This window comes from Giraffa tippelskirchi, chromosome 9 (assembly GCF_054371585.1).
Source record: "Giraffa tippelskirchi isolate mGirTip1 chromosome 9, T2T-mGirTip1v1.2.pri, whole genome shotgun sequence".
In the NCBI taxonomy this organism is placed as follows: domain Eukaryota; kingdom Metazoa; phylum Chordata; class Mammalia; order Artiodactyla; family Giraffidae; genus Giraffa; species Giraffa tippelskirchi.
In genome coordinates this window covers 148,760,645-148,778,910 of record NC_137283.1, presented here as the reverse complement: position 1 = coordinate 148,778,910, position 18,266 = coordinate 148,760,645, and the positions used below count along the sequence as shown (strand labels likewise).

Here is an 18,266-nt window from a genome sequence, read left to right as displayed (position 1 = left end):
GGGGTGGGGGATGGAGGGTTGGGGAGAGACCTGTATTGAAATTGTATTGATTTCATGTTTCGTTGTTACTATTTTGCAGTGTTTGTTGCCGTCAAAACTCTTGGAAACAATACTCACTCTATCACTGTGTCAGCAAGCCTGTCAATCACAGCTAGAGCCACCAGCCGGAAGGGACTCTCACCGTGACCTTGCACCAAGAGAAACCGTCCTTTAGGCCTTGAGTCACTTCCTGCCCCAACTATAGCAATTTCTGGTTTTATATTCTTCTTACATAGTGAGTCACAAACTCTAAGTGTGCTCAGGACAGCCAACTTTTGCATTTTTAACATCCACATCACATTAATGAGGTTTCTTAAACCCTTTTCTACCCATTGCTGAGCTTGATTCCAAATTACCGATTCTTCTGTCAGTTTTTGAAGGGACTGCACTCTGTTCCACGCGCTTCCTCCATTGACTCCCCCAGCCCTGGGGTGAGTCTGTTTTCAGAAGAAGAAGTGGCAGCTGGGGGCCATCTCTGAAAATTTCTGGAGCCCTCTTCCTTTGGGACCGTGAATCATCTTCCTTCTCAGTCTCAACTTTAAAATTTTCCTTTTCCTCTGCAAATCAGAAGTTTCTTAATAGGATGTCTACTGGGCTGTGTAATAGTCTCCAAAGGGAAGTGATGAAGGTTTTGGCTTGAATCATTGAACTAGAGTTGGAAATGTAATCTATGGTCATGTACTATGGGGAGCAGTCCATTACTAACAGGATGGGCTATAGATGATGTAGGAAATTTAATTTTTCTAACTATCCTTTTTATTGTACTTTACAAAGAACAGTTCTCTGAAAGCATTTATTCTGAACAAATGGTGGGAATTAAAACTAATTTATCCTGGGGTCTGAACCTTTTAGGATGAAAATCCCACAAGATTTTAACTAAAATGTCCAGTAAAAAAATTCATGGAGATTAAAATAAAACACACTATAAATTATTTCCATTTTCTCCATACCCTCTTACTTTCATTCCCGACCCTCAGCAATTCCGTAAGGAATGGTTTCTGACTCCTCAAACTGGGCATCATAGCTAAGATACTGCAGCAGTCAACACTGGCTCAGAGACCAGGAGAGCAGAGCAGTGTCATGAGAAGCTTCAAGCGGAGGTAATATTTTCATCCAGAAACTTCTATCAGTTAAGTTCAGTTTAGTCACTCAGTCGTGTCTGACTCTTTGCAACCCCATGGACTACAGCACGCCAGGCCTCCCAATCCATCACCAACTCCTGGAGTTTACTCAAACTCATGTCCATTGAGTCAGTGATGTCATCCAACCATCTCATCCTCTGTCGCCCCCTTCTCCTCCCACCTGAAACCTCTGTCACTCCTCTCCTAACACAGTCCCTATGGGACACCATGATTCATCTCCCTCTGAAGGACATCTCCCTTTGAAGGACAGAGTGCAGAAAACACAGTGGGTGAGCCCAAAGGGTGAAACACGACAGCCTGATATTTACGGATATCACCACTAACATTCCTGGGGCCTCGTAGACTCATTCTCTGCCAAAACACTTTGCCAGATTCTCTGACCCTTCTCCCCACCCCGAGCTCATTTGCCCCCACCTAGAGGTCAGTTCAAGAAGTCTAGCACCAAGATGACAGTCTGTTTTGGCTCTGCACCCTCTCCCAACTTCTCTTCAGGGTAGTGGTTGAGATGGGGGCAGGGGCAGGGGCAAGGAAGTGTTGTCCTCTTTGGAGGAGTCATTCAATTCTACCACTGCAGAGCAAAGAGGGAAGGCATTAGATATAGTCTCTTTCTGACTAGATATACAGAGAGAGAGTAATAATAATGGTGAGAAGAGGGAAAAGTTGAAGGCACTGGCCTGAGGGTTTATTTAGTGGGAATTTGGGACACAAGGCAATTTCCCATCCATTTCATTCCTCGGCTCATCAGATGAGAAATGCTGGATCTTCACCAAGGAGACACCTCCTTCTACTTTTGCCTTCTTTTCACTCCCTAGCACTTGGGAGAGGGACAGAGGAACCTGTCTTCCTCATCCCTGGTGGAATCCACCCAAACCCAATCAGCGTTTGTTGCACATGTGTCTGCGTTGCCCTGGTCGGGTTCTTACTGAAGCTCACTGCTTATCCACCGTGGCAACTTTTCTTCTCCTCCTGGTCAGGGTGTTGGTCCGTGCCAAGTACTAAAACTAGAAAAAGTTTTGCTTCTTTATACCTGTCTCCTTTTCCCAGCAGTTGCTCCCCTACACACCCAGCACACTTACCTGGATCAGCTATCTAGGGCTGCTGCAATCCAAAGTACCCCAAACTAGGTAACGTAGAAACGTACTGTCTCACAGTTATAGAAGCTGGAAGCCCCAAATCAAAGTGTCACATGTTCCCTCTGAAACCTGTAGGGGAATCCTTCTTTGCCTCTTCCTAGCTTGTAGTGTTTTGTCAGCAATCTTTGGCATTCTGTGTCTTAACAGACACATCACTGTCATCTCTATTTTCATAAAGTTCTCTGTCTAGATGGGTCTTCACAGCATCTTCCCTCTGTGGATGCCTTTGATTGTGTCCAAATTTCCCTACTTTGGATTAGAGCCCCCTCTAACAACCTCATCTTAACCTGATTAAACCTACAAAGACCCTATCTGAAATAAGGCTGCATTCTGAGATTAAGACTGAGGGTCCAGACTTTAACACATCTTCTTTGGGGGGATACAATTCAACCCACACCACCACCTCACAGGGCTATAGGGACAATGGAATGAGATAATGCATGAAAAGAGCTTAGTAGAATGTTTGGCATCTAGTATATGATCAATCAGTCCATCTACACCAGCTGCCAACAACATTATTGCTATTAATACTAGTACCTTTTTGCTCCATAGCAGCTTTGCTAAAATGGCATTAAAAACAAGTCTTTACAGCAGTCAAGTTTGAAAGAATGTTCCAACTACCTCACAAAAATATAACCTCCAAATTCCTTGAGGAAAAAAAAAAATTACAATGGTTGACTGGGTAGCAAACTGTAGAATGTTCTTTGTTCTATCCAGTGAGTTCTGAAGCTTCAAGGAAGCGAGGAATGTAGAGCTGTGTAGGAATCAATAAAGGAAGTCCTCCAAAGAATCTGCTGACAACTGAATTTCTAAGCTCCTTTGGTTTGCAGAAAAAAAGAAAAAACTGATTCTATCTGCATGCTCTCTCTACATTGCCACAAAGAACATAGGCTCATATTTTTAAAATAAAAGTTCACTAAAGGACAATAGATACACAAAGCATTAGAAAACCAGAAGCCAAAGAACCAATTAATTGACTGCTAATGATCTAAGAAGTAGTGCCTTAAAAATACAAGCAAAAAAGGTGATCACCTTTAGTTTTAAAAGATATTTCAGAGTGTTGGCTATAACCCCAGTTGTACAGTGGTGACTATTAATCACCTCCAAGGCACTGTTGTAGCACCAGCATGCTTTTCTCTGCACTAAGAAAGTTTGTTTTGATTTAGATCTTCAGGGGACACCAGAAGGTAGCGTGCCACTGCCCCCAGCCCTCATTCATTTTGCTAAGTCATTTTTCTACCAAAACAACATTTAGAGCCTCATCAGAGCCTGCTGCCAACCACATTGCATAATTCAGTACTTACTTATCTTGACCTAACTAGCAAATTCAGGATTTAAATAAACCAATCTTGCTTTGGCTTGTTCACTTTGTCTCTGGCTGATCCTCTGGGGAACCATCTATAACCAGCACCCTCGAGCAACTCTCGCCCAGGAGTTTCTTTATATGTGAGAACTTGAAACAGAATGCCCTGAAACTTGCCTGCAAGTAAGTCAACAGGTATACAAATGAACAGTGTGTGTGTTTTTAAAAATCTTGATTTTAAAAAATATATACAGATAAATCTAGTATCATAAAACCAAACTGTTTTGCAGCTTGAAAAACTTTTTGGCAGACAACAGGAGCATCTGTGAAAGCAGATCTTCCTGTTTTCCACAGTAGAACAAACTGGAAGTCATGAGAACTCAAGTTTGGCTTTTCTAGAATTTGTGACAGGCTGGTAACAATGAGCCACCAGATGTTTGTGCTTCTCTCTGCCTCCGCAGAAGAGATGAGCCTGCAAAGTCTTGAGTGTTTGCTACACTGACCCACAATATAGCATTCATGATCTCAGGGACCAGGCAACCTGGATGGAAAATGGGAAAACCCTGCCTGGGCATCACTTTCTGGCTTTCCCTCCAAACTCAGATCAAAGAAGAGCAGAGCCCACAGCCAGCTCAGTCAGGTCGACTTCAGGGAAGCATTTGAAAATATTTGCAAAGATATAACTTCAGTGTTTCACCTTTATTTCACAGATTAAATAGATGAACTTAGAGGCCTAGAATGTGCAGAGGCCACAATCAAAAATTGCTGAATTATGAGTATTGAAGTTTGGCCAGTGAAATGTCAGTGTGTTTGAAGAGGAAACAAGGAACCCTGGATTACTCACCAGACTAGCGAATTGTGGTTGCCAACAAACTGGGTTTCTGGCAGCTATAAGGGCATTAAACCAGTCAATGCATGTAAGGACACACTATGAAACATAAGGAGTTATATGCCTATGTAAGTATTATCATCTAATCTCTATGAGCAGTACTTCTAGAGTAAGAGATGTGACTTGCTGAAAAATCTCCTGATGTTCAAGGAGGATATCATTCTACTTGACTCCCCTCAGGTTTCTATGGAAGCTCTTCCACCATGGAAGAGATCCTGTTTTCTAAAGATACAAGCTCTGGGATGTGCAGTCTTTCAGTGACCTGACAAGCTGAGGAGTTCTTTGATATAGAATGAGGAGGTTACCAGCGGACATTCTGCTGTGTTGAAATAGTACATAATTCTCTGCTAGTACTAAAGTAACATCACATAGATTTCACTGTATCTTTCATGTATCTTTTGACACCTATTTACTTTAATGCTCATTGCATAGCCTCCATTTCATAACATCTTAATCAGGGCAAATCACTACCATGCACCAGTGTTATGAGAGGCTTTCATTAAGTCATCACCTGGGCACCACATGTTACACAAGTAGAAGCAAAATGCTGCAGAAGCAGTAACGACCTTTCCCCAGCAGACTATGTCCTAAGGCTACATTTTTGTGGAAAGTTCTCAGTAAAACTGTATTTCGTGATAAAATCTGCTTTAAAACTGATGTCTTATCTTTCCAACATAAAATTGTTCATCTTTATAGATTTTCTCAAAGTTTCACATTTTCTATAAATGCATAATGAAGTCACTTTCTAATTAAAATGTACATAAGTGGCATATTATCTAATAATGATTAATAATAATAATAACCTTCCTTGAACCACAAAGAATCTCATTTTCTATCAAGTTCACACTGATATGTGTTTGCAGGTTGCTTTGGGCTCTGGTGAGAACACTACCATATGATGCTTTTATAAATTCTTGATTGGAGATGGAAGAATCTTAACTAAGATATAAAAACGCAGAATGAATGCTTAGCAACCTGGGCAAAAATAATGGTTAATTCAATAAAATCTTGGAAAAATATTTCACAAAAGCATTTCAAGATACTAAAAGTAGATTTAGTACAGTTACATGGTCTAGCATTCAAAAAATAAAGTCATTAGTTAAGTGGATATTTTTACTATTTTACATGTTTCTAAGAAGTCTACTATCAAAAATATCTCATGTTATTGTGCTAGTTAGTCACAGGAGAACTGAAAAATAGCAATCTGGGCAACCATTTAAGCAGAAAATATGTTTTCATTACAAATACCTTCCTGCCTCCAGAAAACCCTGCTTATTCAGGAGTCCCATACATTCTCTCTCTTAAGTACACGTAACATTTTTAACATCAGTTTCCTAAAGTGAAACATGAAGGTTAATACTTTGAAACAATTTATGCATTTGTTTTTAAATTGTGTATTCTGAAAAGGGCATTTGACAAACATTAAATCATCAAAAAAAATAAAGTTAAATTAAAACAAATTAAATCAATAGTTAATATCAATCTTAAATTAAACACTTGGTATCAAACCATCCCTCCACTTAAAGATGAGCATGAAGAGAAATTAATTCACACTCCAACTAAAGATTCAACTATTAACAGCTAATAATAAGGAACATTTATGATCTGCTTACCATATGCCATGCACTGTTCTAGGGATTTAATTAATCTGACCAGACCCAATGATGCAAGTGGCTATCATCCTCATTTTACTGATGAGGAAACCAAGGCACAGAACTGTTAAGGAGCTTGCTTAGGTCATGTCCACAAAATGCTGAAGCCAAGATCTAAAGCCACTCTGAACTGCTTCCTTTGCTCTTAATTCCCCTACAAAACAAACACCTCCTAAGACGTGTTTAAACAACTTTTTCTTGTTTCTAAATGTGCTCATCCTCTTCCTCCTCTCTTGATAAAACAAAAAAAAAAAATCTGTTATTACATTATGACTTCATCGTTTAGTAGCCTCAGACTGACAGCAAAATTAAAGGAAATATAGAATCCCAGTACGTCTCCTGCCCCCAAACATGCATAGCCTCCCTCGTTATCAGTATCCCCTACAATTATGTTGTGATTTAAAAGAAATAGATACTCGGTCTTCTTCCCAGTCCTGGTACAGGGCTCCTAACTCTTGAATTTGGAATGACAGGAGCATTTTGTGTCATTTATTAGGAGTCCCTTCAGAGGCATCTGAATTTTTGTTAATGCGGTGACTTAAGCTGGGGCTCCTAGATAGTCTCGGAATGGAGCTGGTCACCAAGAAGACCAAGTGATTAGAAATTAGGAACTTTCAGTCTTATCTCATTCTCAGTATCCTGGAAGGGAAGAGGGGCTAGAGATTGAGTGCAGTTGCCAAAGGCCAATCCTGCCGATATAACGAAGCCTCCATAAAAACCTAAAAGGACAGAGTTCAGAGAGCTTCTGGACTGGTGACTATGTGGAGATTCAAGGAGAGAGGTGCCCTAAAGAGTATGGAAGTGAAACAGGAGAGAAGGGTGCAGGGCACAGTCTCTGAAAGAATGACCCAGCCCAGGAACACAACATCAACTGATTAGAATCAAATGGGTCCAAGATGGCAGACAAGTCGACTTCGACTAGACCTTGATCCTCAGTATACGCTCGCTGTAACACATCAGCAAGCTAAATGACATACCCAGAGGTGCCAGGACAGTTCCAAGGCCGATCAGCAAAGACCAAAGAGTGGGCGGTGGCTCAATTTCTGGAAATCTCCACCCTTTCCCCAAAAAGGTTGGAATAATCCTTCCACTCATTTACCCAGCCCATAACAGTTAACCACGCCACAGTTCGGGGCCCACTCACCCTCTGCAATGGCCCACACTCTGTGGACTGTGTTTCTCTCTGAATAAATCCACTTCTTACCAATCACTCTGTTTCTCACTGAATTCCTTCTGTGCAAAGACACAAAGAACAGGTGAGTAATTCAAATTAAAAGATTATTAGGTCAAGTCCCAAGCAGGCTTTTGACTGGCTTTGAGTCCCAGCCGTGTGGGTTAGAGTCCCAAACTGGGTTTTGGCTGGGTTCAAGTCCTGGCCTTGTGGGTTCGAGTTCTGGTACACAGGTTCAAGTCCCAATCTGAGGTAAACAGTTTCAGAAGCTCTACCCTCTCCTCACATACTTGCCCTAAACAAGGTTCTTCAAACTGGCTGTTCCTAACTTATATTTCTTTATAATCCCATAATCCAGTAAGTAAAAACTGGTTGATTTAGCAAGTAAATTGGGTTTCCCAAATTCTGTGGGCCGCTATAGCAAATTAATGGAACCCAGTAGCCCGCCAATCGAAAGCACACATAACAATCCGGACTTGCGATTGGCAACTGTAACAGGGGCACTCTTCGGGACTGAGCTAGTAGATAGCGGGACCTAACACTAGCAGATAATGTCAGATTTGAATTAAATTTGTAGGAAACTCAGTGTCCACTGAGAATCTGAGAATTGCTTGGGGTGTTGAAATAAATCCATCATACACATTAGAGTGGTAAGTACATTTGTTATAACCTACATTGTCACATCATAATCACCCCAAATCCAAAGCATGCAACATGATTCGCTGTTGCTGTTGTACATCTATCCATCATTATAAAAATTGTCTGTGCTCCACCTATTCATTCGTCCCTTCCCCTCACTGGCAACCACTGATCTTTTCAATGTCTCCATAGTCTTGCCTTTTCCAAAATGTCATATAGTCAGAATCAAAAATCTTTTCAGATTGGCTTCTTTCACTTAGTCATACGCATTTAGGGTTCTTCCACATCTGTTGATGGCTTGATAGCTCATTTCTTTTTATCTCTAGGTAATTTCCACCAAGCTTTATTTGTCCATTCACCTACTGAAGGACATCTTGGTTGGTTCCAGGTTTGGGTAATTATGAATAAGTTGCTGTAAATAGATGTATGCAGTTTTTTGTGTGGAGGACCTAAGTTTTCACTTTCTTTGGGCAAATACCAAGGAGTGCAATTGCTGGACTGGATGGTAAGAATAAGGATGTAAGAAACCTCCAAATGGTCTTCCAAAGTGGCTGTACCATTGTTCATTCTCACCAGAAATGAACAAGAGTTCCAGTTGTTCCTCATCTGCTTTAGCATTTGATGTGGTCAGTGTTCCAGATTCTGGCCATTGTTAAAGGTGTGCAGGGGTATCTCACTGCTGTTTTGTTTTTTAAAAAAAAAATTTTAACCCTGCGTATTTCCAAACAAGGCCACTTGTAAAATTGTTAATGGCTTATCTTATGTCTGTGCTCAGTTGTGTCCAACTCTTTGTGACAACGTGGACTGTAGCCCATAAGGCTCCTCTGTCTGTGGAATTTTTCAGGCAAAACTACTGCAGTGGGCTGCCATTTCCTATTCCAGGGTATCTTTCTGACACAGGAATTGAAACTGTGTCTCTTGCATCGCCTGCATTAGCAGGCGATTCTTTACCACGGTGCCACCTGGGAAGCCCTCATACTACAACTACAAGACTTGATTTTAGCCAAAAGGCCAAGAAGCAGTTATCTTATAAGGAGGCCTTCAAAATCCTCTGAAAATGAATGTAAGCCTATAGCAAAGGTACTTATTCTTAAACTAGAACATTCCTTTCTTCTTAATAACAAATAATATTGAAACACTCTATTTTCAAGAGTGCCCAAAAAAACATAAAAACATTTTTTACCTCTAATGTGAAAAAAATGTGTTGATTGATAGGAAGTCTTAGGCAAAAGTCATCAAGTCCAGAAAATTAGGATAAATTTTGAAAGTAACCAAGATCAAGGATACATACTAAAAAAAATGTTTTTCTTCTGCCCTTCAATAATATTTTTAGTTAAGATTACAATTATAGGCATTATTTTTCTTTCACTTTTAATTCTTCACACCAGGACAGAAAATGAAGCCATAAGAGTGATGTGTGGACACACTGGACCTTCCTCATTCACTGCTTGCTGTAAAACCAAACAAGCAGTGGATGAAGCAACAAAACCAACTATGAATCAAATCTGCATCATAGACACCAAGGAGAGCTGCCAAGTATCTCTATGGACACCCAGAACAAAACTCTACAGAGCAATCATTATAAACTCAAACGTATCCATGTTTTCACCAATCAGCTTAGAAAGTTGAAAGACAAGAGGAGGTCCCTTCAGAAAAGAAAGAATATGGGTTCCAGAGAAGAAAAACTATCTCATTATCAAGCTCTTGTGTTCTATGTCTCTAAGATACTCCAATGCGTGAGTCTCCAGCCTCCATGCTGGATTGTCTCTATTATAGAACTTGACAAGCAAGAAAAAATACAAGCTAAGTTATCTCTAGGAAGCATCTCAACTCATAAAGAATTAATGCTTTCCTGTGAAACATCTTATGAAACAAAAGGTGAGACACTAGACAGCTGGCTAGGAGCAAAGCTAATGACCAGCAGATCCACACATTTCAGGTGTCATTACCAAATTAGTAAATTAGCATACATTTATTTGAGAAACGACAAATCCAAGTTATCATAAAAAATACATTTTATCTCAAAATTAGTCTGAAGGTTTACTTCTTATAGTCTTACATTGGTGTTAAAAGGTACAGTTAATTCTTAGAGCTTTAGCCTCTACACATCTAAATTCATTATTTTGAAATCAATTTTATTCCTACCTCAAGAAAAAAATGTGTGTAAACCATGGGTAAGCTCATCATATAATACAGCGGGATTATGATGGTTAAGTCTGAAGCATCAAGTATCCTTCGACGCAAGTGTTTCAGTGGTAAAGAATCCACTTGCCAATGCAAGAGACTCAGGTTCAAGCTCTGGGTAGGGAAGGAAGATCTCCTGGAGAAGGAAATGACCACCCACTTCTTACCTGAAAAACCCCATGGACAGAGGAGCCTGGAGGGCTGCCAAGTCCATGGAGCTGCAAAGAGTCAGACAGGACTGAGCATATACACATGACATGCCAAACTGAGTATTTCCCTGTATTTCACTGTCCTCTAGAATTAGCTTTTAAAAGACGGAATTAAAGATCATTTGGTTATAGCACTGTGTGTGTAGTTATAAAAAAATTAATCTCCTCTTTAAGGAAACAAATCATTCACTCCAGGACAAAGACAGGTAAGCAGATATGTGTACACATAGATGTGTCAAGATAGATAATTTTTCTTTAAAATGAAAAAGTCACACCACTACAACATCTCTAAAAATCTCTTGCATTAACCCAGCCTACTCTTGAACTGAAAAGAATTTATCAAAAGTAAGTTACCAGGAGCAATCCTTGACTACTTACAGAGGAAAGTATTGAGACGAATAGAAGCCAGATGATAGGTAAACTAGTACATTTCACAAATGTTTAACTTCTCGTCTTCTCTTGCCTAGACCACTAGTCTTCCAAATTCATCACCAATTCATCACCCACAAAAGTCTCATTTCTAGAAAGTGATCATGTCACACGTCAGTTTAAAATTCTTCAATGGCTTCTCATTGGAGCCAACAGAATGATGCCAGCGACCTCAGCTCTCACTACCCAGTGCCCACCACAGTGTGCTGTGCTCTCCCGTCTCTTCCCCTCAGCTCTGTCCAGAAGGCCCTTCCTCCCTTCCTCCTTAGCCCTCACTGGGGAACACCTCTCAAGGGAAACCTACTCACTGCCAGGACCTAAGGTGGAAGGCATCTCTGGGACTGACCTGCCTGCACCAGCCCCCGCCCCCTACTCTGTGCTCCTGCCTCCTTGGAGCAATCTACACACTGCACCACACAAGTAGGTATTTAAGGGAGGGATGGTGGGTGCTGTTTGTGCTAGAGAATGACTGTCCTTCTGGAAGCCAAGGGCATGTGCAATTAGTACTTAGCTCAAAAACTTAAGCAAAAAGATTGACAGTCCACTTGCTGTTGTTCAGTCACTGAGTTGTGTCAGACTCTTTGAGACCCCATGGACTGCAGCACGCCAGGCTTCCCTGTCCATCACCAACTTCCAGAGCTTGCTCAGACTCATGTCCATCGAGTTGGTGATGCCATCCAACTGTAGTCCTCTGTAGTCCTCTTCTCTTCCTGCCTTCAATCTTTCCCAGAATCAAGGTCTTTTCTAAAGAGTTGACTCTTTGCATCAGGTGGCCAAAGGATTGGAGCTTCAGCTTCAGCGTCAGTCTTTCTAATGAATATTCAGGACTGATTTCCTTTAGGATTGACAGGTTTGATCTTACAGTCCAAGGGACTCTCAAGAGTCTTCTCCAACACCATAGTTCTAAAGTATCAATTCTTTGGTGCTCAGCCTTTGTTATGGTACAACTCTCACATCCGTACATGACTACTGGAAAAACTGTACCTTTGACTATATGGACCTTTGTTGCCAAAGTGACGTCTCTGCTTTTTAAGAGGCTGTCTAGTTTTGTCATTGGTTTTCTTCCAATAGCCAATAGGTATCCCAATAGAGATGTGAAAGAATGAAGTATAAAATCACAACTGTGAGTTAATTTCCAGGAAATAACAGGGGATTCAAATCCCAGCTCCCGTGTTTACTATCTGTGTGATTCAGGATGTGCACATTTAACTCTCCACTGTAAAAAGGGGACAACACTGCTCAATGGTCGCAATGAGAAGACCAAGTAAGGTGAGTATAGGAAGGGCCCTGCCCAGCACTGGGATTCAGTCCCTGTGAGCACCGCTTCCCTCTCCCCACGTGGTGACATCCTCTCGTCAGAAGCTGGAGTCAAGGATGGTGGAAAGGATGCAGAACAAGCCAGGTGGATGAGGGAAAATGTTTCAAGGTAGAGAGCGGCAAATGAAAGCATGAAAGCAAGATGCTGGAAGACTAGGAATATGCACTGTCACTTTTGTGCAGGGGCCTCTTTTTAAAAAAATGATCATTTTATTTATTTATTTGGCTGTGCCGCATCTTAGTTGCCACATCCAAACTCTCAGTTGTGACATGTGGGATCTAGTTTCCTGAACAGGGATCCAGGGATGGAACTTGGGTCCCTTGCATTGGGAGCTCAGAGTCTTAGCCACTGGACCACTAGGGAAGTCCCCACGGGTCTTTTTTGATAGCAAATCAAGGACCCCAGCCAGAATTATAAGGCTTAACTCTGTTTTTGGCAGAAAATTGAAAATTGAGAGGTCTGAGCTCTGGCCCCTACTCTGCTGCCCCAAGCCCTCCCATTCCTATCTAAATGAAGGAGTTGAGGGCTCATGTCCAGGGTCTCCTTAGTCAGTGCCTCCTGATACATCACCCTGCAATTTCTTTACTTAAAAGCCATAGGCTTTCTGCTGCCTAACAGGAACAGAAAATCAAGATGAAGTCAGAATACTTGACACTAGGGCTGACGCTCAAATTCCAAGACCTAAAATTAAGTCTTTAGCTAAAGGGCTTACCGTAAGACGCCACCCAAGAATATGCAAATTACACACTGGTTGGTACAAAGGAGTTTGCATTTTAAAAGCCCCCTAGGGATCTCATAGGCCTCTTCCCTCCCCCACACTTAAATAAAGAATGAAGGAGAGTCTTTTAAAGGAAGAGGACTTTAGTAAACAGCAAGATACAATAAACCTAGCAGATAACCTAAAGAGTTTATTTATTATGTTTATTAACTTAAATAAACCTAATACACTTTTCTGTAGCCTGCATAGGAACTAGAAGAGGGGAAGATCGCCTGTGTAGAGTTTGTCTACACAATGGATATTTTCTAAGCATTGCTAGGAAATGGGTGTAAATTATAGGAACACAGCAGGGAAATGTAAGGTCTGGGGGAGGTGCATCTTGCAGGATCTAGCAAACAATAGTCACTTACTAACTCCCTTCCTCTCCCTTCCCATCGAACGAGAAGTTTTAAATGCCTGCTTCTTCCAGTTTTGGAGGAAAACTTTATGAACCATCACAATTTACCAAATGGATACTTGGGGCTGAAAATACGATCCACCTCTTCTAATAACCTCAACAATTCCTACTCTTAAAAAAAAAACCAAAACAAAAAACTAGGCTCCCCAACCCCAAAAAAGAAAATGGAATGTTTTGTCTGTAACCAGGGTGACAGAGGATGAGATGGTTAGATGGCACATCAACTCAATGGTCCTGAGTCTGAGCAAACTCCGGGAGGTACCCGGAGCTCCTCCGCAGTTCCTCCACATGAGACCGCAGTTCATGTGGTCTCAAAGAGTTGGACATTAGTGAGCAACGGAATAACAACAAGGGAGTAAAAAGTAAAACCCCCAGAGGATTCTAACTTGTTCTGTACATCTCAACAGAAGTCTAAGAATGTCATCGTGAAAGGTGTCAGATTTTGAAAACCCAAGCAGACCATATGTTGCTGAGTCAGAACAAAATAGAGTATTTCACTAGACGATCACGGTTTAATTGCTCAGGGTTTACAAACATTTCTCAGTTTGCCAATATGCTTTCAGTGGAAGTGCCAGGATTTGAGTTTGCGTGGCGGAACTGTCCAAGTGGTAGCTTCATCATAAAGAGAATTTATTCTTCATAAAGGCACCCCATCATAAGCCAGGGCATGAGTATACAGAACTGTATTTTGAAGTGGCTCCTCCTGCATTTAAGAGTACATGCTTTTTTCCTTTTTCTCTCAATAAAATAATGTTTTCAGCAGCCAGTCAGTAAGTCCCAAGCCCTGGACGTAGAAAACTGAGTAAAATATGGACTATGCCCTCTAGGTCTTCACAATCCATAGTAAGTAGGGGTTCTCTATTTATATATTCACTTGTTAGCATTTTATTCATGCCAGTACACTCATTTCCATGCCATAAATTATACTATTACTTCTCTAAATAAGCGTTTTGTTAACAACTATCTAAAAGCAACTAGTTGGTGCTGAACTGTACAGGACTGAATTAATTTGAATGCAAAATGTGCCCTAATGAACTCGAACAACCACCCTGTATTTACTGAGATCATTGCCTCTGGGACAACACCCTCCCCTGGGTCAGAAACAACAAAACCTACCGGGGCTCGGGGGGTCGGGGGGGGGGGGGGGTCGGGGCTGGGGGGGCGGGGAGGGAGGGGAACGAGAGACAGATGGTGAGTGCTCCTTGTTATACTGCCCCTTCGGGAAAGGGGAGCTGTGCTCATTCAATTAAAAACCCTAGTAGGCTTTGAAGTCCACATTTTTACACTAAGAAGAATCTAAAAAATAAAAGTAGCAACTGTGTCTGAAATCTGTTAAGTATGATGCTTGGATGTATAATTCCCCTTCTACCTCTACTCCCCTCCGAAGTTGTATAATAAAAAAGTTAAAGTCACTCAGCAATGTCTGACTCTTTGAGATTCTCCAGGCCAGAATACTGCAGTGAGTAGCCTTTCCTTTCTCGAGGGGATCTTCTCAACCCAGGGATTGAACCCAGGTCTCCCACATTGCAGGCGGATTCTTCACCAGCTAAGCCACAAGGAAAGCCCAAGAATACTAGAGTGGGTAGCCTATCCCTTCTCCAGGGAATCTTCCCGACCCAGGAATTGAACACGGGGATACAGGGGTCTCCTGCATTGCAGGCAGATTCTTTACCAGCTGAGCTATCAGGTAAAAGAAGCTTCCAAATTTGTTGTTGTTGTTTAGTCACTAAGTCGTGTCCAACTCTATAGCGACCCCAAGGACTGTAGCTTGCCAGGCCCCCCTGTCCATGGTATTTCCCAGGCAATAATACTCGAGTGGGTTTCCATTTCCTTCTCCAGGGGATCTTCCGGACCCAGGGATAGAACTTGAGTCTCCTGTGTCTCCTGCATTGGCAGGCGGATTCTTTACCACAGGTCCACAAACTTTCAAATCACGTTGCCTACAATACCAAATGTAATCACATTTCTACCAAGTTGATCTGGGACAGTTAACAATGGAGCATCATGGCAACAGGCTCCTGACTGGTGTAGGTCAGAGACCTGGGGTGCAGTCTGACATTGCCTCTAACAAGGTATTCAGTGTCCAAGTCACTTCACCCATCTAGGCGGAGAGATGATTGTAAAATCCCATATTTTAAATACAAAATGAAGAAAATAGCATCTTTTATCTCTGTAAGAACAGACAAAGTCTGACGTCAGTTTTGTGTCATGACATATTTTTCCAAAGATAGTTTCTTATAAACACTTGGATGATAGCATCCTCAACACAGAATAAAGATCCTTTTCCCCTGGTGACTTCTCATAGACCTGTACAGAGGAGAGGTAAACTACGTCCTCTGCGTCTGCCTTTTCCCTAAGGAACAATCTTGATGCCCAAGATTTAAAGGAAAAGAAGATCTTATAAAAGATGGGAAAGCAGGAGTGAACACTACCTGTTTAGGACAATCATTACCATCTTTCAGCCTCACACAGAACTAAATATTAGTTCTGTGAGAAGCACATATTTTCTCTTCTCCTGCATCAGCCTTTTGAATAACAGGTTTGGGCTTTTTGAGCCCCACCCCATCTTCTAACTCAGCCAAAGAACACTCTGCTACGACTGACCCAACAGTGCTGGAATCTGCCAGGGAAGGGAGAGCCACTCTTCAGAAAGTGCTCCATGCCACCCCCACCCCCAAACGACCCTGGGCCCACACTTCAATATAAGTGAGCCCCTCCTACCCTTCCCTCCCCAGCCCACACCCTCCTAAGAGACGCAAACCAATTTTCTCAGTGACTGAAAATTTAGAGTGAGACCTAAGCAAGAAATAACAAGATAAGCTTCTGCTGGATGAACTTAAAAACAGTCTATCACCACAACTTTTATATATGTTCATTGAGTTTTCTGGAATTTCACTGAAGGCCCATATTCATCAGTAATGTTCAGAAAATGAAACAGCATAACTTGAAGTGTTTTTCAATATATATTTTTAAAATATTGGAGCACCCTTGTGAGACCGCCCACACTCTATGGAGTGTATTTCCCTGAACAAATCTGCTTTCAAAAAATAAGTAAAATAAAATATCAGAGAGTGAGAAGAGCAGGTAGAAATCTTTGACCAACCTTCTCTGGCTCTCTGCATAGGAATAATCATTAATACCAAAGGACACCTGAAGATGGAATAACTGGGACTTTGGGATCTCTGGAAAGATGAGCCACAAGATTATTTGCAAGAAAAAAACAAATAGACAGCTATTACTTATTTTTGTTCAGTTGCTCAGTCGTATCCAACTCTTTGCGACCTCATGGACTGCAGCATGCCAGGCTTCCATGTCCTTCACTATTTCCCTGAGTTTGTTCACTCACATCCATTGAGTCTTTGAGTCCCTGATGCCATCTAACCATCTCATCTTCTGCTGCCCCCTTCTATTAATACTAGTATGCAGAGCACTAGCTATATATCAACTTAGCTAAGTCTCAGAAAATCCAAGAAGCAGATCTTCTTTGCTTCACTTTTCAGGTGATGAAATAGAACATCACTTCAGCTGGGTACCTTGGCCAAGATCATGCAGTCAGTCAGTGGGAGAGCTGGAATCTGAATCCAGGCTCACTCACTCCAAAGCCCAAGAGCTGAATTACTGTGATAAAAATGGTTTCATCATTCCCAAAGAGCTTCTTTCTACAAACTATACCTCCTTCTATTAAAAAAAAAAAAAAATCTCCAAGTAAATATGGAGCCTCTTCCAACTGGCTTCCACAACAGCCAATTCCAAATCTTTACATTGAAGTTGACTTTTTATATGTGGAGTAAGATGCCAGACTTACTTACTTATGTGTGGAGTAAGGTGCCTGACTTACTACCCATCCGATTCCAGTCTACCTGTCTCTCTACAGCTCCATCAAAGTAAATCTAATTCCTCAAGGCACTGAACCCTGAACAAGTTAAAGCTTCATCTTCCATGCCTAAAAACTATTTTTCAGAAATTATGCCAAATCCAGGGGCGAGTTTAGTTACTGGACATTTCAAAATACATGACAATACAGATTTAGCAAAATAAGCCCTATTGTTTTTAGCCCCAAACACATAACAAATATCTTGTAATTCTACAAATTGAAAACTGCAGAGTATGTAAACTTGTTGTGGTTCTGAGCAAGGAGGTCATTGTTTTCCTCTCCTGCTCAGACAACAAATGGTGCAGAGATAAACAACAGTAAAATCAGCCTCTTTCCAAATCCAACTGTGAAACCACAGCAGCCAAACACGGTTTATTTACATCCAGTCTTTTAAAGACTCTTCCTCTGTCCTTTTCCACACCAACTTCTCAGCAGGTGTCCCAGATTACACTGTGCGACTCCACACCCGATTGTTTAAAACATCTATCTTTGATGTGATCTGTGGCTGGTTATTTTTTAATTAGGTTTTTGAAATCCTAAACCGTGTGGATTTAACCCCTTAAGAACTAGAGCCGGAGAAGGACGACCCCCAAGGGGTGGGCTGGCCGAGTCGGCGAGCGCGCAGGAACGCGAGGTCCCCCAGAGGCTGCCCTGCTCCGGGGGACCCACGACCCGCCCTCCCCGCGCCTTCAGGTAACTCACCAGGATGCCCATCACATCGGTCCAGAGCCGGGAGAACGCCTCGGACATGCCCGCGCCCACCTCGGGCTCCGATGCGGGCTCGGGCTCCGGCTCGGGCGCCGCGCCGGCGGCTCCCGCGTCCTCCTCCTCCATGGCCGGGTACCCGGGGCACCCTGGCCCCGCAGCCGCGCGCGCCCGGCCCCGGGAGCCGGTCCCCGCCCGCCGCGTCACCACCGAGCCGCGCCCCCGCGCCGCATCCCCCGCGGCCCCGGCCTCCGACCCGGCGGGGGCCCCCGGGGCAGGCGCCCGCTCTTCGGCTGTAGGTGGCGGCGGGCCGCGCGACTGACAAGTCCGGAAACTTTCCCAGCCCGGGCTCGGCTTGGCGGCGGGGCAGCAGGAGGCAAAGTTCGCACCACTGAGTTTCCCGG

The 18,266-nt window shown here is 42.4% G+C and overlaps 1 protein-coding gene across 2 annotated transcripts in view; it reads right to left on the bottom strand.

Moving 5' to 3' along the window:
- Window positions 1–18,049, bottom strand: part of SASH1 (SAM and SH3 domain containing 1) — a 188,996-nt gene extending 170,947 nt beyond the window's left edge. For both annotated transcript variants that reach the window (XM_081529916.1, XM_081529917.1), the window contains exon 1: window positions 17,860–18,049. In XM_081529916.1, the coding sequence (XP_081386042.1) occupies window positions 17,860–17,991 (132 nt within the window). In that variant the 5' untranslated portion in view covers window positions 17,992–18,049. The remainder of the gene's footprint in view (window positions 1–17,859) is intronic.
- Between the last annotated feature and the right edge of the window lie 217 nt (window positions 18,050–18,266).